Consider the following 20,421-nt stretch of genomic DNA (forward strand, 5'->3'; position numbering starts at 1 on the left):
GAAGCTTGTCACTCAAGAAGGAAGAGTATTTTGAGGAATTGGTTTGAAAAAGAGAAGTGGAACTAAAGCACTTTTGGGTGTGAGTCCAACGTTGTTTACTTCACAAGCAGGAAAGCTGGGGCAAAGGACAGGCTGGAAGGTGAGGCCCATATACCATAAAGGGCTGCAATACACTTCCTTCTAGTTGAACAGGAATCATTCCCCCCATTTACAGTAACAGCTGAACTTCCAGAAAATATGGACCTTCAAGGCGTAATATTTTGGGGGAACTTTGTGAGTGCACACCTCTTCTGCCCTGAATACTCTGCTCACTCAGCAGAAAGCCTTCAGGGGAAGAGTAGAATACAGTCAAGACATTTAGTATTGCAGTTACTCTTGAGAGGGGTTTTTTGGTTTTGCTTTTTCAATGCAGGAGATGAAAATGCTAAGCAAGTACTCTTCTACTGAGTTACATTCCCACTGGGCCCCTCTATCACATCCTGAGTTGCCCAGTCTGACCTTGGGCTTGCAATTTTGCCTCAGCCTCCCCAGGACATATACATCTGCCCCTGTGCTTGGCCCACTTATGATCTTGATGATTCTGAGTGAGATGTCTTTTTTTTTGATACGAGGAATCAAATACAACCTCACACTCACCAGACAGATGCTTATACTGCTGAGCTAAATTCCTGATCCCTGTTACCTCATCTTGAAAGATAAACTCAAGTTTAAGTCACTTTTTTGTATTAGTAGCTGAACTGGATCTGAGTGTAAATCCACAAGCCTTTCCATTTTGCCCTTTTCCCTACCACCAAATCACATTGCTGATGTCACTGGGAGGCTCAGACCTGATCATCGGTCAGACCCAAGAGCCCATGACAGACAAGACAGAGCTAGCTAGACCAACTACAGAACCAGGAATGCCTGGTCCTTTATTTCTGAGCACAATTTAAGTACTCTATTGCTCTTCTCTGTGCCCAGGAATTGTGAGCATGGTACTGCCCTATCCTGACCTTGAACTTTTCTGCCCCCACCAAAAAAAAAGCTGGGATATGCAGCTCCAGTGAGAAGAGCACTTGCCTAGCATGTACAAGGTCCTGGCTTCCATCTCCAGCACCACAAAATAAAGTACATTGTTTGTCCAATATTGCAGTCATAAACCTGGGGAAAAGTTAATTTGGTTTCAAGAAAATAAGGAATGGGAAGATTCTTAAATAGAGGCCAACCACAAAAGGCCAGAACTTGGTGTCTTGGCACCCAGTTCACACAGCAGGGAAAGGGGCTGAGTATAATTCATAGTGCATTGGTTTTATTTACGGATCAAAAGCCACTTAACCTGTAGACAAAGTGCTGTCCAGGACAGAAGCCTGAGATTGAAATCAGCCTTTAGCCTTCCTAATGCCCAGAGTCAACCCAATGCTGCCTCCATTCCATGGGCCAGCACAGGCGGTGGCTCCTCTGGAGACCTGGGGTAGCTCAGACATTTGACCACCCAATCCTAGACAAGAGCTGGATCCAACCCTTCTAGGAATTTCTTTAATTCCCCAGGGTCAGGTTAGTGGTGCCTCAGTGATGACAACAGCTGTAGAAGTAGGGGTTTGCCTTCTGGCCCAGGTCCACGCCCTTGTCCTCTGTCAAAGAGAGAGGTAGCAGCTCAGCACCACTGCGTTGGAGTCAGTAAGACAGTCTAGAGACCACAAGCATACAAATGTCTGAAGGAGGGGGAAGCACACACCTGTCATCACCTGGAAGGCAGCCACACTGACGTAATCATCTGCCACTTTCTGGAAGAGCTCGTCTGGCAGGAAAAGGATGATTAGTGAGGGCCTGCTGCCAGCAGCCCTGGGATCTCCCAGTGACCCAGCCCTCTGGGCTCTCCTGCTTTTCCTCTGGCACTTCCCTGTTCCTAATGTAGGCCTCAGGACAACACTCACCCACACTCTGGCCTGTCTTGCTGGATGTTTCAAAGAGCCGTGCTTTGATATCTGCAAAGAAAAGTGGCGAATTGAGTCATAACTGACAATCAGGTCAACATAGGAGAAGGGTTAGCAGTTCAAGGAGTGCCTTAGGCTCCACAGATTCAAGAATACCAGAAAATTAGCACATCTTGCCACAGGAACCCTTATTTCCTGTCACCCACCCAGAAGTACCTCCAGCCCCCACCCCTTTCCCTGGGTTGAGTAGCTACTGTCTGCATAGTCCTGGACATCATGGAAGTCTACACGTCGACGCCGCCGGTCTTCCTCCAGCAGGTCACTCTTGGTGCCACACAGGTAGATCTGACAGCCCTGGGGCGAAGGACAAGGCCAGGATCACCTTTACAAAACCACAGGGCACACCACCACCACACCTCCCTCCCTGCTACACCAGCAAGGACTGACTACCTACCTCCTCTAGGTTTTGCAGCTCCTTTACCCAGAACTTTGCTCTTTCAAAGCTGCTACTGTCCGTGAGGTCTTGGTATGGGATATGGAGAGGAAAACCAAGAATTAGGGGCTGTTCTCTGAGTTGGGTAGGCAGCCACCTCTTGCTTGAAGAACACACCAAAACTCCACCTTACCATAGCAGACGATGGCAGCTTTGGCACCCCTATAGTAGATTCTACTCATGGCCTCATAGCGCTCAGAGCCTGCTGTGTCCTGAAAGGGAAGGAGAGGTTTAGGCTTGGCCTAAGGTACTGGGCTAATTCTCAAGGCTGCAACTATGTTCTTCAGACTCCCATTTTCCAGACAAGAAATGCCCTCGATGAGGCCACCAGTCAGTAATTGGCAGGAGTTAGGCCTAACAGGAATGACTCTCTTCAAGACCAGATACTCAGGAGACTTACCCAAATACCCAAAGTCACTGTCCGGTCTCCGACGGACATCACTTTAGCCACGAAAGCAGCCCCAATGGTCTGCAACGAGAGGGAAGAAATTAGGGATGCAGGGGCGGACTGGCCCTCTCCCACTCATCCCAAAGGGACACAACTCACATTCTGGTAGGGCCCCACTAGGAAGCGGTCGTGCACGTATCGTTCCACCAGGCTCGTCTTGCCCACGTTCTCCTTGCCCAGCATTACCACCTTGACGTCCACGCGCTGCCCGCTCATGCTCCCTGGGCGGCTCCACTCGCGTCAGGGTCTGCTCGGCCCAGGCAGCGCCCAAGCCTCAGGCCCCTCGACCCCTAGCTCCTAGCACCTCGGCAGCACCTCTGTCTGCCCTAGGTCTTCGGCTCCGGGTGCCAGTTATCCCTCCAAGAGCCCAAGAGCTGGGCGGCCTGGAAGCGCGCAGGCAGCACCCTCCAGCGCCACACGCTGCCGTGAACTCGCTGCTAGTCACTTGCCTTCTGCTCGCTTGCTCGCCAGCCGGGTTTATGCTCTGCTCAGGCCTGGATTCCCAGCCAAACCTGGGGTCCACCGGAAACCTGCTCCAATCCGCAACGCCGCGACTCCCGCAGGCGGGGGCGAGAGGGCGAAGGGGCGGAGCGCCTAGTCACGTGGCACAAGGCGCCGGAAGCGCTGGATACTGTGCGGCTTAGTCGGAAGTGGCGCGCGGCAGTACTATCCCCTCATGGCGGCAGCAGTGACTTGGGCGCGGCGAGTCGGTGACTGAAGTGCGAGCCTGGCGGGCGTCCGCCGAGTCCGGCCCGGCCCGGCCCGGTCTCCGCGTGCCCTCCGGGCTCCTCACCTCTGATGCTGTACTGATACTGAGCTCACCGAAGCCGGGACGATGGTGAAGTATTTCCTGGGTCACAGCGTGCTCCGAAGTTCTTGGGACCAAGTGTTCGCTGCCTTCTGGCAGCGTTACCCGAATCCCTACAGGTAAGTGATCCTGGAAAGAACAAACTTCCTCCCTTCTTAGCTATTTGAAGATCGAAGTGCAGGTCGCTCCTAATGAAACCAGGAAGGACACGACATCTTGTTCGACGCGGGGGATGTCGGGAATCCTGGTCGTCTTCAGGGCACGAAGACCTTGGTGGTGATGGTGGGGGGTCTGGCCAGGAATGAGTGGTAATTTACTTGGTGCCCCAATCTGAGGTTCTCAGGGTGGCGAGACAGGAAGAGGCGGAGGCACGAAATCTGAGTATTTGCTTACTCGCCTCTTGGTGGCGCTTTCCATTGGTGTAACAAAGCCTGAGATCTGCTCTGGCTGAAGACTCAAGAATTTTGATGAGGAAGGAATCAGGAGTTGAAATTTACCCAGGAATAGGTTCAAGATACTTAATTCCGAACGGCAGCACGGATCACTCTGAAAAATTGCAGGAAGGCATGGCCTGGAGGCTCCAAATGGAAACTCCACAAGGCAGTCAATAAGGAACAGGCTTCTGAGAGTCCCCTTCACTCTGACATCTGCAGCAAACATGTCTTGACGGAAGACATAGTACACCGGGAGGTGACCCCTGACCAGAAGCTCCTGTCCCGGAGACTCCTGACCAAGACCAACAGGATGCCCCGATGGGCAGAACGACTGTTTCCTGCCAACGTTGCTCACTCGGTGTACATCCTGGAGGACTCTATAGTGGACCCACAGAATCAGACCATGACCACCTTCACTTGGAACATCAACCATGCCCGGCTGATGGTAAGACCCTCCTTTGGACCCTCCAAAAGTAAATTGTTTTTCAGCTTTACAGCTGGAGTTCCAAGGGACCTGTGGCCTGAGACAGATCTGGATTGCTGAGGAACAGGGGCTACAGGGTACAACCTCAGATTATCTTTCTTGCACCTAGTTAGCCTTCATCTGTTCCTTCACTCATAGATGGGAAAAGGTCACCAATTTTTGCAGAGTTGTAGCAGATACTAAACAAAAAGTACTCATAATGTCTAGCACACTTACAGCTTAGGTCCACAGGAGTGATGCTGAGGGAGGGAGATAGTGGTTTTCAGATGGAATCCATAAAGCCATCAGGTGCTTTGGATGTATCCCAGGGATTGATGTTTTGGTCCCTTACCCTAATTTAACTCAAGGAGTTCCACATTTTTCTGTTTCACCTACCTAAAGGAGTTTGGGGTAAAGGCATCCACCTACTTTTGATCTCTTGTACTTTAAAAAGCTTGCCAAGGCAGGAGTGGTGCATGCTTGTGATCCCAGCACTTTGAGAGGCTGAGATAAGCGGGTTATAAAGTCAAGCCCAGTCTGGGTAATTTAACAATTTAATGAGACTTCTTGGAGTGGGAGTGTGTTGGGTAGGGGAGAATCAGAGTTGTAGCTCAGGGCATAGACTCTGGATCAGTACTAGGGAAAGGGGAAAAAACTAGCCCTTGAAGCCACACTTTGTGGTTACATTCCAGCACTTTGGGAGGCTGAGGCAGAAAGTTTGAGTTCAGCCTAGATAATTTAGCAAGATCCTACCTTAAATTTTTTTTTAAAGGGGTGGGGGATGTAGCTCAGGAATAGAATACACTGGATTCAGTTCCCTCTTATCTCAAAAAAAGAAAGAAAGAAAGAAAGAAAAAGAGTCAAAACTAAGAACAAGGAAAATTTTCACCAGGTGTTGTGGCACACACCTGTAATCCCAGCGCTCAGAAGGCTGAGGCAGAAAAATCTTGCTAGTTTGAGACTATCCTGGGCCACAAAGTATTCAAGGCTAGCTCAAACTGCATAGTGTAATCCTATCTCAAAAAAAAAAAAAAAAAGAAAGATATTAAGAAAAAGAAAAACTTGAATACCTATGGTTTTTTGAGACAGTGTTTGCAATGTAGCCCAGGCTAGCCTTAAACTTACTTTGTAGCCTAAGGTGGCTTTGAACTCAGAGCAGTCCTCCTGCCTCAGCCTCCAAGTGCTGGGAATACACGTGTGTACCACCATGCCTGACTCCAGCCTGTGGTTTAAATGCATTAATAACATACCCTCTCACATGTGAATACTCTGAAGACTTTCAGAGAATTCTCTTTCAGCTTATCCTCATAACTTTGAGAGGTGCGTGGTACTCAGTTGTGCAAAGATAAAAATGAGATTCAGATAGGGAACATGTTGTACAAGGTCACAGAATGAGTACAACTTCCTCTGCTTAGTGCTGTACAATATCATCCGAGATGACTGTATGAGAACACACTCCCTCTGCTTGATAAATTCCCAAAACAATCTGTGAGTATTGTAAGCCCTTGGGAGGTAGTCATCTACTTTCTCCTCTCTGATAAGAGCTGTGATGGTTACCATCCATTTTTACTGGGACCAACAAAAGTTTCAGAGCTGCAGTGGATGGACAGCACAGTAAAAATACCACATGTGGACACAGCAACCCAAAAAAGCCTGGGACCTGTCAGCCCTCTGCTGATCCCAAAAAACCATGTCCTGATTTTAAAGGTCGGAAAAAAAGCTTGAGAGGACAAAATGCCTTCCTTTTCTTCCACTTTTAAGTGCCACTTGAGGGTGTGATAGAAAGGAATAGCTTTTTGTTATTTTCATTTGGGAACAAGGCATGGGACCAGCTGGGGACAGTGCTGCATGTCTGCTGTTTGGAGGGCCAGCCTGGCAGCACAGCAAAGAGGGAGGATCCATTCTGTGTATAAGCTGAGGACACCCCTGCATTGTGCTTGGCCTGGCTCCCTGCACAGGTGGTGGAGGAACGATGTGTTTACTGTGTGAACTCCGACAACAGTGGCTGGACCGAAATCTGCCGGGAAGCCTGGGTCTCCTCTAGCTTATTTGGCGTCTCCAGAGCTGTCCAGGTGAGCATGTTATAGAGTAGCTGCAGCTCTACGGCCCAGGGTTTTGGGCATTAAGGCTGGACCTGGGGTCACTGGACAGTTCCAAATCCTTTTGCCCTCCCCTCAATCTTTTGCCAGGAATTTGGCCTCGCCCGGTTCAAAAGTAATGTGACCAAGACTATGAAGGGCTTTGAATACATTTTGGCCAAGCTGCAAGGTAAGCTCTGGGCACTGATGGTGGAACCTCTGCCATAAAATTTGGGGTAGTGCCTCTGTGAGCCTGGGACTCCTTGTTTGAAAGGGGCAGAGGGAGCCACTTTTGTAAAGGGGCCTGGCCCATACTAAGTGACTGTCTGGTAGGAGGCCTTCTGGGCATCATCTGAAGCCAGCCCACTGCCCTTCACTGCAGGCGAGGCCCCTTCCAAAACACTTGTGGAGACAGCCAAGGAAGCCAAGGAGAAGGCAAAGGAGACAGCGCTGGCAGCTACAGAAAAGGCCAAGGACCTCGCCAACAAGGCTGCCACCAAGCAGCAGCAGCAACAACAACAGTTCGTGTAGCTGGTGTGGGCCTTGCCACCAGAACTACCATAGGCCACCAGCCAGAATGGCACTGCTCCCTCCGCCCTCTCCCCACTGTACTTTATTATTAAAACTCAGCTCGCAGCCCTCTGTGCTGTCTAGGGGGTGGGTCAGGCAGGTGTTCTGTCACATCTGGAGTATACCATGGCCTCCACATCTAAGCCCATCCTACTTATTCCTCCATTGGGCAGCTGGTGACAGGTGCGGAGATTTGCCCAGGGTCACACTGGCATAATGCAGGGCTCTGATTGTTCTCTGTGGCCCAAGTACCTGGAACAATACCTAGCACATAACAGGCACTCAATAAATGTTTGTCGAATTCAGTCAGCCTCAGTGCTGGAATCAAGGCTTTTGGTTTGGAACCTCAGGCAAATCACATCAGTTTGCCTCGGTGCCAGCGCCATCACAGAGTGTGAGGATTAAAGATACACTACTGGCATAGTCAGTTTTGGGTGGTGTCTATTGATCTTATTTCCTTTCTAGTCATGGCTGGGACTTCCTCTGTTTCATCAGGCAAAACCATGGACAGGAAGTTAGGAGAGGCTTTTAATGAAAATACTGTACAGTGTGGAGTAAAGGCAGAGGGCCTTGTCTGAGAACATGAAGGTCTGGGAGCCTTCTGCCCCATGGGGACAGCACAAGCAAGTGCTACAATAATGCTTAGAAGGCCCAAGATGCCTGCTGTGTGGGGCTCTGAGGTGGCCCAGGCCTTCCTCACCCCCACAGGAGGGGCCACCTGGTAGCCAGCAGCAATGTCCAGGGACATTCCCATAGGACTGTCCTTTCAGTCCATACCAACAGATAAACACTCCGAGCAGCCCCCAAGGCTTGGCAAGGGCTCCTGTGTGGAACAATCAGCCCAGTCAGTGGGGGGCAGTCTAAGCAGTGTGCATCATAGCCATGTCCCAGGGTTGTGTGAGTAGCTGTGCTCCTTGCCCGTGCTGAAGCTCCGCAGCAGCTCCGCCTCACCCCCGAACACCAAGCTCTCCACATCTACCTCCAGCTCCTCTGCACAAGGAGTACAAGGAGGGGGTCCAGTCAGGAAACTCAGCTCATCCACATGCTCCTCAATCCTGGGGCTTAGGGACACTCACCTTGGTCAGAGTCAGAGCGCTCAGAGGAGAGACCGGAGGAGTCCAGGCTGTCTGCCCGCAGCCGCTCCCATTCCCTTGCCCCTGGCAGCCCCTGCAGCTGCTCCAGCTGCTGCTGCAGACTCTGCTGTTTATTGCGCAGCTTCTCTTTGAGCCACCGGGCCCGCTGCTCCTGCTCCTCCAACTTCTGCAGAACCCATGAGAGTAGGGGCTGGGGTCAGTGGGCTGAACCTTGGGCCTTACCCTAATGCCACTTGGCACTGGGCCACAGCCATAAAGTACCATTACCTACTAGACAGGCCATGTGTCAGTCTGGGCTCCATGTCCTCTGGGAAGCTAGCCTTCTGCCCTTCCACACCCAGAGATGATCTTTCTAAATGGGCATAGCATGGGGGGCTATGTAATCTCAAATGCCCTTCAAGCTTAGTCGAGTGATAAAATGAAAGTAGGGTATAACAGCGATAAGGACTGGGGAACATGGCATCCTGGCAGCTGTGTACTGTGGCCTCCAGAAGCAGCCATTTCCAGGAACCAGTCAGGTGCTGCCACATAGCAACTGCCAGATCTCCCCATTTCCTTAAGGGAAGCTGAAAAGCCAGATTTTTCCTATCTGATGTCTTTAGTGCTGCCACTAACTATGGGCTAAACAAAGGTTAGCAATTTGTAACTCCTAACAAGGGTCCACCCAGGAGCCCTGAGGCTCCACCCCTCATTCCTTTCTCATGCTTGATTTGTCTGTTTGAGCCAGGGTCTAGCTATCCAGTTCAGGGTGGCCTTAAACTCACTTTGTAGCACAGACTGGTCTTGCAGTTTCAACAATCCTCCTGCCTCAGCCTCCAAGTGCTGAGATTAAGGGCATGTGCCACCGTGCCCAGCCTGACTTCAGGATCTGGAAGCCAAGGACTCTCCTATGTACAGCCCTTGGTGGGCAAAAGGCAGTACTCACTCACTTATTCAACATGAATGGGAGGGTGGGCTGAGGTAGCACTTGGACAAAAGGATGTAAAAGGATATATAGGCACCACCTAGACAAGGACAGGGATGAAGCACCAGGAAGGGGCTGGAGAAGCCTGGAGAGCAGCTTTGTCTTGAGGGGTGGGTAGGATTTAGTGATGAGCCCTGGGATGGAGAGGACATCAAGTTTCACAGGGAGTGAGAAGTGGGCTGTGTCTGTCAGGGTTTTCAGGTGGAGGTGGACCTGGCCAGATCTGTGTACAGGTCATTCTGGGGCAGAGTGGGAGATAGCATAGTGGCAGCCCAACCGAAAACAACAAGGCTGTGTGTATCAGTCCAGGAGAGAAGTGATGGGACGCCAAGGAAGGAGCCATCCGCAGGCCCTGCCCATGGGCCAGCCAGTGCCTGGGAGCACGTGCCATCCACCTGAGAGCCAGGCCCAGCAAGCTGCACTTACCAAGCAGAGTACTCAGGCACAGTGAGGCTGGCAGCAGGCAACTATAAGACAGGGCAAACACTTCCTCCCAGCCATGATTTATGTGCTGGAAGGTACATGGATCTGTTCCTGCTTTGGCCCCCAGAGCCTAAAATGGGGCCTATCTGGGCAAATGCTCAATAAATATTTGTTTAAGGAAAGAATGTAAATCAAGGAGCCTGGGCCTAGATCCTGAATCTGCCTCTCATCAGCTGTGCCACCTGCCCCTTATCCCAGATGTGCCTCCATTCTTCCCCTATCAGGAAGACCAGGAGGACAGGAAAGTTTATTGTTTCCAAAAGAACTTGTGGTGCCTACATGGCTGGAGCAGCCTGGGACTTTGGGTTTGCACAACCACTCCTGTCCACCAGGTCAAGCTTCTGCCAAGGCAGCTGCAACAGCCCTAGGAAGGACAGTAACTGGCTTTTCTTTCCTTTCTTCCTTTTTTTTCACCCCCTAGTGGGGATGAACCTACCACCTTTGCACTGTTGAGACACTGGGCTTGAAATTGCAGTCATGCCTCAGCCTCCCAGAGTGCTGAAATTTCACCATGTGAGTGTAATCCTAGCTGACTCCTGGGTCTAGCTGCCATGTCCAGCAGCTGCTGGCTCTTCACAGTCCTTGCCCCCTCTGATACCAGTAACTGCCTCCTAGAAGAGCATCAGGACAGAGAACTTACAACAGGAGGCCTTGAAGTATGGGGGCCAGAGAACAGGCACCACTCTTAACAACCTAAGGGACCCTTACATAAGATCACAGAATCTTTCCCACAGTTCTCTCCTAGCCAAACAAGAAGAAATGCAAGTCCAGACAGGCTACAATGACTTGCCTAAGGTCAAACAGCTGAGATCTAAGAATAATAGCAGTAACAACTCACCCTTGTTGAATACATAGAGTGAGTTCACTGAAGCCTCAGAACAACTCTTTGAGTTTTCTGCTTTTCTTCCTATTTCTTAATTTGGAAACAGTACAGAGAACTTTCCCAAGTCACACAGTTCGTCTATACGTGGCCCTTATCCCTAGTAGTTCTACCTCATCCCTTCACACAGTCTGGCAAGCTGCCCCAGGTGCAGGGAAGGCCCCCTCACCTGGATATGCATCCTTGCTCTGCGAAGCAGGCTCAGCGTGGTGTATCGGGCACAGTCGGCCCCCAGGGGCATCTGCTGCTTCAGCTGCTCTAGGCACCGCTTCAGCTGGGCCCTCCTGGGGGGAAGGGTCTGGAGGGCAGTGCCAGTTCCAGCTCGACTTGAAGGCCATAGGATAGCGGAGAAGGGAGGGCCCAAGGGAGGTGGCTCCTGGGACTTGGTGCTGCAAGGTTGGGGTAGAACTCACCTGCGCTTCTCCAGTTCATTGTGCACAGATCTGCCAATACCAGGGAGGATGAGGTGAGGGACTGTCAGCTACTGGCCTCACCCTTTGCCCCAGGACCCCCTAAGGCTACAGATATTTGTCCCAAACAATCTGCCTTTGAGCACCCTTGTGCTGGCCTCAAGCACCAGAGCCCTCAATGAAAAAGGGCAAGAGGAGACAGACACCACCAAGAACCAAATGCTGAGAATCCTGCCCAGGTGGTTGCAGGGGTCCAAATGAAGCTCCCTTGCCAACCAAGCAACAAAGGGTTCTGAGACAGAAGTCACAGTTGAGCTGAGCACAAAACAGAAGTTTCCCACAGCAGGTATTGGAAGGAAAGGCATTCAAACTGGAAGGAAAAGCACATGCACAGGGTTGATGCACTGAGAGAAAAAAAGAGGGGGCAGTGTATGTACGGAGTGCAGGTGGAGTGAGACCCATAACAGTCTTGTCCACACTTCCTGGTATATCAAAGGCACTCAAGAAGGAATCTATGAATATGAATGGTGTGTGTGTGTGTGTGTGTGTGTGTGTGTGTGTGTTTGAGGAGTGACCAGATGGTAGGAGGAATCTCAGAGCAGGGTACCTGATCAGGAAGATGCAAAACGGAGGAAGTGACCGCAGAATAGGCTTATGAGGGACAATGCCCCCGCCCCAGGCCCACCACCCCCGGTTCTCACCGCCCACTGTCCAGCGCGCCAGGAGCTTGTGGATGGGGTCGCTTCCTCCGCTTGTGGATGGGCCCTGGACTGTGGTGCGGGCACAGCGATGCGTACCCATGCTCCGCCTCTGCCAGAGAGAGTTTCAGCCAATGTCAGACTGGGGGGGGAGAGGGGGGACTCGTCCAAGTAGAGCCCCTGGCAAGGCACGGTAAGGTCTTGGCGCCAGGATCATCTCCCCAAACCCTTCCTGGCAGACCGTTCGCGGCTTCCTCTCGAGTTCAGGGCGGGAGCGAAAAGTTACCGAAAGTAACTGCCCTAGAGCAATGAATCGTTCAACTTAGAAGCCAAGGCCAGTGCCAGCAAAGTCGCCCAGGAGTCACCGCCAGGATTCTTACCTCTCTCGCGGCGCTCCAGGAACTCGGCCGCTTGCAGGAGGACCTGGATGTTGCTAGCCACACATTCCATGTCGGCGACACCTGGCAGCGGGCGGGCCTAGCGTGCGGGCTGGAACAGCGACTGTACCACTTTTGTTACAATGTAACTGACACAGAGCAACAAATAAGGGCTGCGGCCCCGCCCCCAGCACGCCCCTCCCGCGGCAACGCCCAGTGTTTAGCCCCGCCCCTTCGGGTCCCGCCAGGGAGCACAGCCCCTTGCCGGGGTACCCGCCCACCCGCCTGGAGCGGCCTCAGGCTCTCTTGGTGACCGCTCCAGGACTGGTTCCTTGGCAAGCCCTCCCCAAATTAGGGTCCACTGCGTCTTCCCCGCTTCGCTTAGTGACCCCGACGGCTCTTTGGCGTCTTTGGACCTCAGTTTCCAGCGAGCGAGGAGCGCCGAACACTTAGAACAGCGATACAGAACCCGGGCAGTCCCCAGGCGGCCCCGGCTCCGCCCTGCGCTGGAACTCTAGGGGCGGGGCCGGCGGGGTGCAGCTGGCCCATTGGCGGGCTGCCCGCAGGGCTTGCCGTCGTCATCTTCTGGGCAGGGCTGAAAAGCCTCTGAGGCGTGATTGGCTGGCGTGCGGCCCTGCCTTCTCCCGCTGCCTGTCCACAAATTCGGGCGGGAAAAGAAGCAGGTTTCAAATTTGAAAACCCAGTGCTGAAGGCGGGGTTGAGCGGGGAACGAGAGCGCAACGCGCAAGCGCTGGCTGAGGGGCGCGGACCCTGTTCCTGAGCTCTGGGGTCTGTGCATTCGCCTGCCTACCATCTGCTCCCCGTCAGGCGCCCACTGGGCTTCAACTCTCAACTTCCTATTGTGTTGAGCGAGGATCCGCGCTTGGCTGGTCTGGTTCATCAGCAGGTTCATCGTCTTGTCAGCATGAAGACGTAGATAGTGAAACAGCTTCCCAAGCCAGGCCATATCCTGGAAATACGTCTTCTGTCTTTTTAGGAAGCTCTTTACTGTGGAATCGAGCAAATGGGGCTCCTCTCTTGTCCCTGCTGACTCAGCTATGTGTAATTTGGGCGCCCAGCAATGACATGGTGGAAAGATCAGAGCCAATGCCTATGTAATACTCTGATATGAAACAACTGCCCCTGCCTAAGGCCGGTCCAGCTAGGAACTTCTTCCTCCTGCCTTTCTGGAGCATGACTTATGCAGAATCCATGAACCTTTATTTATTTATTTTTTAATTCTTTTTGAGGCAGGGCTTTACTGTGCAGCTGGAACTAGCTTTCAACTCACTATGGAGCCCAGGCTGGCCTCAAACTCGCAGCAATCCTCCTGCCTCAGCCTCCTGAGTGCTGGAATTACAGGCTAGCCTCCACAGGATGTAATGTTCCTAGTCTTCTAAAGCAGTAGCTGCACTTCCTAGGTAGAGCACCAGCAGGTATAGTCATGCTTCCAGGACCAGAGGTAAGAGCAGTTGTTAACTAGGTGGGGAAGTCCTGCCAGGCCTGAGACAGTAAGTGGGGAAACAGAGGGAGAAGCAGGGGAAGGAAGATTCTGTATAAAGAGAGCCCTAGATAAACACAGACAGGCACATGTCAGTGAGGCCTTGGAGGTTCTCCAAGTCAATGCTAGAGGAATCACTTATCCATTCACCTCTCCACTCAGGAAATACTTTGGCAGGCTCTCATAGGAATAGAGGGATATTTTGATCTAATCAAAGGGGTCAGAGGAGGTTTTGCTGAAAAAATGCATGAATGTGTTATCTATGTATAGGAGGGAAGAGAATTCCAGACACAGGAAGAGAATGTGCAAAGGCCCCTGGGGTTAAAAGGAATGAAGCAGTTTGTAGACTAAAACAAGGCGAATATGGCTATGTAGAACAAAAAACAGTGCAGATTGACACTAAGGCTGTCTAGACTCAAAAGAAGCTGATTGGTCCCTCAGACTCCCAATTTCCATTAGTTATGCCTGAAAGAGGCAGATGGAAGACTTTGGAATGTATTTCTAATTTTATTTCACTAACAACCGCACCATACAATGCAGGCACAAACCTAGTCAGACACTTGGCACCCATGTGGCCTGGCCTTGGACTCAGAGTACAATGGCAGTGGCAGAAAAGAAGTTCTTAAAGAAAAGTTCCCAGCACGGGGAGGAAATAAGGAGAGGAAAGTGCAGGCAGGGACTTCAGAGAGGCCTGTGCAACCCCACTGAAGAGCCGGAGCTTTACCCTCAGAGCCAAGGAGAAGATGCAAGCTAGAAAACAGTAGACCTGATCATCAGTTAAGCCTCATCTCTGGACTCCTGCCTCAGCCCCTCCCACGTTACTCATCCTCTCCTCTTCCCAAAGGGTAGCATTCCTAGCCTGAGAGCTACCCAGGTCTCCATTCAAAATGTTGCAGGTTCCAAAAGCAGGAGGAATCTAAACACGTGGCCTCATTCTTTCAGCTAGGTAGTGTAACTGAGCTCAGAGACCATGTCATCTCTCCCTGGGCGTCTTTCAAAGCATTCTTCGATTTTCCTCACTGCATAATCTACTTGTTCATTCCTTGACTCTCACCCTCTATTGTCCTTCCTCTTTGTTTATACCCTAAAATTTCCACCTTTAAAAGGGACACTGGTTGGCCACTGTGTTAGTCCAGGTTGCTGGCAGGAATACCAGTCTCACTAGGGCCCACCCATCACGTGCACATGGGTGGCCACCTGGGGACACACCGACCAGTTGTCTCCATCATGACTCATGTTGGCCCCAGTTTGTTTGTGTTTATTTTTTTCTGCACTGAGGACTGAACAGAGGGCCTTCACACTGAGCTACATCCCCAGCCCTTTTTAATTTTAAAACAGGCAGGGCCTCACTAAGTTGCTAAATGGGGCATGAACTTGTGATCTTTCTGCCTTGATCTCCCCAAGTGCTGGGATGACACATGAACACCACCATACCTGCTTGTGACCCCAATTTTGGCAGATGGAGTGAAAGTTCAACCCCCCCCCCCGCATTAGGCCCTCAAGAATCTGAACATAAAGGATTAAAAGTATGCACGCTCTTACTTAGGGATCTTTACTACTTCTGGTAGGTGCATTTGAACCTTTGTCTTGCATGCCCTGTACTGGGTAGGAAAAAGGAAGCTGAGATGTAATGGTGGGGGATAAAAAGTATTCTCATGCCAGCATCCTCTCCTACCTTCTCCACCCCTGATCCACCAGAGAAGCACAGGAATCCGCCAATGCTGAGTGTGAGCGCACAGCTGTGAAGGTGTGTAACCAGTCCTTCCACCTTTATCTCCCCTGATTTTAGTCAACAAATATTTCCCTTGCCTGTTCCAATTCTTCATCAAACTATTGCTTTGAAAACAGTGTTTTGGCCAGACATGGTAGCATATGCCTGTAATGCCAACACTTGGGAGGCTGAGGCAGGAGAATCACTGTGAGTTCAAGGCCAGTGCAGGCTACATAGTGAGTTCAAGTCCAACCTGAACTGCAGACAAGACCCTGTTTCAAAAAAAATCTCTTCTTTGCCCACCGTTACACATTATGGGCTGTGGAATGTGTCCTTTGGTCTGAGGAAAAGTGACAACACATTTCCGAATTGATGCTACATTTTCCTCTGTCATCCTTCTGTTTATTCTCTTTCAGCACTGTGACAAAACTCAAGTCCTTTGAACTGAACATACCCGATATCTCCTGCCTCTTTGAGACAGCATCTCCCTGCTCATTGAGCTGCCCAGGCTGGGCTGCTCCTCCTGCAGCAGACTCCTAGAGTGCTGGGATGACAGGCATGTGTCATCGTGCCTGGCCCATCCCCATCCTTTTACTGTGCTCTGATCTCTTCAGGGTAAACGAGCCTGGTTCAGAATGACTACCAGGCCCCATGCACAGTCTCTAGGAGTGGCAGGTGTGAGGTGGTTTGCCAGATACATGCAGGGGCCTTCCCCACAGCCTGTCTCATTGGCAGGCACAATGGCTCTCATTGGTGCTCTGTGCCTCACAGAACGTGAGAGGAACGTGCTTGGATCAACCCTCTCTGCACTGTGGCAGCCCCACTCCTCTGCCATTCATGGGATGCAGCCAGGCAGCCACCTTGTACGAGAATATCCGCCCCGGCTTGAAACATCCTCTGATCTCGGAATGTGGATCAACATGACCTCCTTTAGAGTCCCACAGGTTCCCACAGGGCTGTGCCCCACTCAGGCATCTGGTCAATAGGCCACTTGTCCATTGCTCCTGCCTGACCACATAGGCAGCCACTGGCCGCTGCTTACAAGTCACTGGCCCAAATGTAGAGGTAAGTGGCATGCGACTCCGAGCGGCTTTGTTGTCACTTTCTTCAGCACAGTCCCAACCAGAAGCTCTCCTATCACCTCAAAACCTCCATTCATAAATCAAGCAGGGTTTTTGTTGGTTAAATGGCACAACTGGCCACAGGACTCAGCTCCACAGTCAGCTGCAGGGGGGAACAAAGGTTCCTAGCTTAGGACACCTTCTTACCCTTACCCGGTGCATGCTTGCATGCAAACTGCTTCATGCTGTTATCTAATTGGTCAGTGCACGTTCTTCACTTGAGCATTTCTCCACCAACACTTTAGACCCGAGCATTTCAGATGTCAAGAGGTCAAAATTATATCTTTAAGTCACAGCAGCAATCTCAAAATTACTTTGCCTCTCAAATGACAGTGTTCTGGTCCCAAATCCCAGCAGTTGCCACGAGGTGTCACTCACAAGCCTTGCCATAAACTCCAATAGGAAGAGACTCCACAAAGGACCATTGTTAGCAGCCTATACGGCTCAGGGGAGCACGTGCCCATCCAGTCCTGTCCACACTGGCATATGGGCAGATTTAGCTGTCCCTTATTTTGACAAGTTACGTAGAGGAACTTTTCCCAGGCTGGCCCAATCCATCCCTGTGGTACATTCAAGGTTGTTTGTTTTTTAAGAGACAGTGTGTCGGGGGCTGGGGATTTAGCTCAGCAGCATAAGCACCTGCCTTACAAGCAGGCGGTCGTGAGTTTGATCCCTGGTACCGATAAAAAGGAAAAAGACAAAAAAAAAAAAAAAAGAGAGACAGTGTGTCCCTCAGTTGTCTCCCAGGGTACTGGGATTACAAGCAAACACCACCAGCCCCAGATATTCAACACATTTATTTATTTTTGTCTTTTTGAGATCCCTTTGTAACCCAGGATGGTCTTGAACCTGCAAAGATCCTCCTGCCTCAGCCTCCCTGAGCTGAGATTATGGGAATGTACCACCACACCCTACTAAGGCAGCCATCATCTCATTTTTTATAACCACTGAAAGATGTCTATATTGCTGCAATGAGTCCCCCACTATCTCCTTTGTTTGTTCCTATTGTTCTGTGAATCATTCTGTCTATGCTATTATATCAAAATCATTTCCCCCCTATGAGGAATAGCCCCAGCTTGGCCCAACTTTGATCCGATCAAGAATCTGCCACAACATATGCTTTAGCTTGCATTTTAGCTTTAACAGATAACAAAAGAATGATGGTATATTTAGCTTTTTAAATGTTACTTTATGTTTCCTTATGTATCCAGTGAATTTATTATTTGGGACTAGATCCACCATTTCAAAAATCCACTATTAACTTTTGCTCCATAACTGATTACAGAAGAGCTGCAGCCCCCAACCATGGATAGCCCCCACTATCCTCTGGGAATCAAAGGTTCATCACATCCCACCCTGCAATCCAGTTTTTAGAGGAAGTAAATGGCTTACCTGTGAGCCCATCACTCATATTCAAACCAGCTAGTCCAGAGCCCAGCCCCGACCTCCTCCTGACTGCGCTCTTATGCTCTGAACCACTAACTACTACTCGGCCTTAATCACTCCAGGGCCAGAGAACAGACAATGGGGGTGCTGCCACCCCAGCACCCACTGGAACTATTCAGATGCGGCAATCCTAACCTGCCTACCCTGCCCTGCCAGCTGCTTCCTGAGGAAACCACAGTAAAGGCCTGGCCAGAGCTCCTCTCTCCTCCCGTCCCAGCCAGCTCAGGCACATCCCTCCTCCTGCTTCCAGTGACCCACCGAGCTGCTATGGACCCAATGGGCAGCCTGAGATGGTGCCCCTGGTTGCTAAGTCCAGCTCTTCAGTGTGAGTCCTCTCACGCTGCTGCATCTGCCTGATGGTGAACGTCTGGGGTGCTCAGCATCTGGGACATGTGGCCTCCTGCTCAGGTAGGCAGAGCACCCTCGAAGGTACAATAACCGTTTCTCCAAAAGACTCTCTGTAGAGGACATGGAGTGACCATTCTTGGATCCCGGAGGAATCCAGCCTGCCCTCTGGCCGCACTGACAGGCAGTGAGTCCTATGTTTGAAAATGTCTAGGACCTGGGACATTAGATATCTCTGGGCCACCCGGTAAACCACTACCCTTTTCCTTCAGAATCTTGCTGAGTCAGAGATTTCGGGCTGCTCTCCCTGTGACAGCTGCTTGGGTCCCTGAGCTTTCTGCGGGTCAGCGTGAAGGCGTCTCTTGGGGGGCCTGGGGCCCTGTAACTCCAACTGTTCACTGCGTGGTTGAGGTCTTCCTCCTCCTGTCATGATTTGTGGCATGAGTCGGTGGGGTGTGGAAGGTCCCCTCCTACAGGCCAGTGGCTGACGTTTAATACCAAGAGGACAAGGAAGAGGCTTCTAATTCCAGCTGCTTCCAAACCCTGAGAGTGTGGCCAGTGTGTGAGTACACGCAGCAGCCCCAGCTCAGAAAGATGCACTTCTCCTGGGCCCACATACCTCAAGAGTAGAGGTCTGGCTGACACAGCCAAGTGGGCCACAAAGCCCTGCTGAGGACAGAGCTGAGGGCTGGAGAGTCGGAATGGAGGCCAGGCCAGGCGGGATCCAGCCGCAGCTCAGACCGCAGCGGAGTTGGTGGAGTCAGCGCCTGTCCCATCCACAGGTGCTGCCGCTGTGACTCAGCCAACCATAACAGAAAAATATTTAGGGGCGAAAAGCGCCTGTGGCAGGTGGTGTTGTGCACTAATAATCTAGCTACTCTGGACACGGGGGTAAGAAGAACATCTGAGCCCAGAGTTTGAGGCTAGCCTGGACAGCACAGTGAGCCTTTAACTAAAAAAAAAGTGCCCATACTAAACATCACAGACTTGGTTTTTTCCTTGTCATCATTCCCTAAACAATTCAGCATAGTAACTATTTTATGACAAATGCTGGCAAGGCTATGGGGGAAGGAACCCTTGTACACTGTTGGCGGGCATGTAAACTGCTACAACTAGAAATCAGGACAGCGATTCTGCCAAAAACTAACATACAGGGCTGGGGATTTAGCTCAGCAGTTCGGGCGCTTGCCTGGTAAATGCAAGGTTGTGAGTTTCATCCTTGGTACCAAAAACAAACCAAAACCAAAAAATCCAAATTCCATTCAACCCATCTATATCTCTTCTAGGTATCTTCCAAAAAGAGTTAAAGACACAGTGTTACAGGGATCCATGCATACCCACGGGTATGGCAGCATAATTCATAGCAGCTAAATCTTGGAAGTGGCCTGTATGTTCATCAGCAGATGGACAGACAGAGAGAATGTGGTATTTATACAAAGTAGAGCAGCACTGCACCACAAAGAAGGATAAATCCGAGTCACCTGGAGGAAAATGATGCACCAAGACCATAATGCTAAGCGAAACAGAGACCGAGGTTAAACACTGCATGCTCTCGCTTACATGAGCAACCCAAAGTAAAATTCCCTTTAGCTTGTATTTATCAGTCCCCGTTAGCAGTGCATGATTAAAATCACTTGTGGGCCTTGGCCCATGCACACAACACATCTTTTTTTGTCTCTCTTTTGTTTCATTCCCTACCCTTCCCTTTCCACCCTGCTGCTTCGACACTTGGTCCCTCTCTCATTTATAAAAGCTCTAGTCTTTCCCCCCTCGGGTTTTCTTTTTTCCAACACCCATTTTTGTTTCCCCATCCATTTGGAAAAGGTCTCCCCACTTCCTCCTTATCTATCTTCTAATTTGGTCTTTATTTGTACATATACACAGCATCCTCTAAAAAAATGCGTACACTCCTGCAGGTCACCGCACTAATATCTGGAAGCAAATGGCCACCACTTTGAGCGCCTCTGGTAGACCCAAAGCTAACTTGTATTTGTCTCAGTCAGTCTGTTGGGGGTGGGTACCAGGCATCAAACTCAGGACCTTGTGCTTGCTGGGCAAGTGCTGGATCACTGAGCTACATCCCAGGCCAATCAATTAGTTATCATGTATTTCTAGGGGCTGGGGATTTAGCTCAGCGGCATAAGCACCTGCCTTGCAAGCAGGCAGTCGTGATTTTGAACCCCG

General features: G+C 50.9%; 3 protein-coding genes across 7 annotated transcripts; 1 reads left to right on the forward strand and 2 right to left on the reverse strand.

Annotated features, from left to right (window-relative positions):
• Positions 1 to 1,266: 1,266 nt before the first annotated feature.
• On the reverse strand, positions 1,267 to 3,431 carry Rab24 (RAB24, member RAS oncogene family). 2 transcript variants are annotated; one of them, XM_063230867.1, is made up of 8 exons: positions 2,954 to 3,431; positions 2,807 to 2,875; positions 2,540 to 2,618; positions 2,368 to 2,435; positions 2,130 to 2,267; positions 1,914 to 1,964; positions 1,715 to 1,777; positions 1,267 to 1,610 (listed from the first exon to the last, which is right to left on the reverse strand). In XM_063230867.1, the coding sequence occupies exons 1-7, from the start codon at positions 3,068 to 3,070 to the stop codon at positions 1,721 to 1,723; spliced, it is 579 nt and encodes a 192-aa protein (XP_063086937.1). In that variant the 5' UTR covers positions 3,071 to 3,431; the 3' UTR covers positions 1,267 to 1,610; positions 1,715 to 1,720. The 2 variants fall into 2 exon arrangements, with proteins under 2 accessions (XP_063086937.1, XP_003473289.1); XM_003473241.5 differs by having other exon boundaries at positions 2,168 to 2,267; positions 2,954 to 3,412.
• Positions 3,432 to 3,497: 66 nt separating this feature from the next.
• Positions 3,498 to 7,512, forward strand: Prelid1 (PRELI domain containing 1). Of its 3 annotated transcripts, none has more exons than XM_063230864.1 (5): positions 3,498 to 3,781; positions 4,223 to 4,541; positions 6,518 to 6,631; positions 6,749 to 6,827; positions 7,020 to 7,512. In XM_063230864.1, exons 1-5 carry the CDS (start codon positions 3,690 to 3,692, stop codon positions 7,166 to 7,168), a joined length of 753 nt encoding a protein of 250 aa, XP_063086934.1. In that variant the 5' UTR covers positions 3,498 to 3,689; the 3' UTR covers positions 7,169 to 7,512. The 3 variants fall into 3 exon arrangements, with proteins under 3 accessions (XP_063086934.1, XP_003473290.2, XP_063086935.1); XM_003473242.5 differs by having other exon boundaries at positions 4,316 to 4,541; XM_063230865.1 differs by having other exon boundaries at positions 6,971 to 7,144.
• Positions 7,513 to 7,722: 210 nt separating this feature from the next.
• Mxd3 (MAX dimerization protein 3) lies at positions 7,723 to 13,330 on the reverse strand. 2 transcript variants are annotated; one of them, XM_063230866.1, is made up of 7 exons: positions 12,117 to 13,330; positions 11,740 to 11,848; positions 11,042 to 11,071; positions 10,798 to 10,926; positions 8,569 to 8,653; positions 8,284 to 8,467; positions 7,723 to 8,197 (listed from the first exon to the last, which is right to left on the reverse strand). In XM_063230866.1, exons 2-7 carry the CDS (start codon positions 11,837 to 11,839, stop codon positions 8,183 to 8,185), a joined length of 543 nt encoding a protein of 180 aa, XP_063086936.1. In that variant the 5' UTR covers positions 11,840 to 11,848; positions 12,117 to 13,330; the 3' UTR covers positions 7,723 to 8,182. The 2 variants fall into 2 exon arrangements, with proteins under 2 accessions (XP_063086936.1, XP_003473291.1); XM_003473243.5 differs by lacking the exon at positions 8,569 to 8,653 and having other exon boundaries at positions 10,798 to 10,912; positions 12,117 to 12,626.
• Positions 13,331 to 20,421: the final 7,091 nt, after the last annotated feature.

This window comes from Cavia porcellus, unplaced genomic scaffold (assembly GCF_034190915.1).
Source record: "Cavia porcellus strain 051 isolate PalLab524CR breed Dunkin Hartley unplaced genomic scaffold, mCavPor4.1 scaffold_19, whole genome shotgun sequence".
Classification (NCBI taxonomy): domain Eukaryota; kingdom Metazoa; phylum Chordata; class Mammalia; order Rodentia; family Caviidae; genus Cavia; species Cavia porcellus.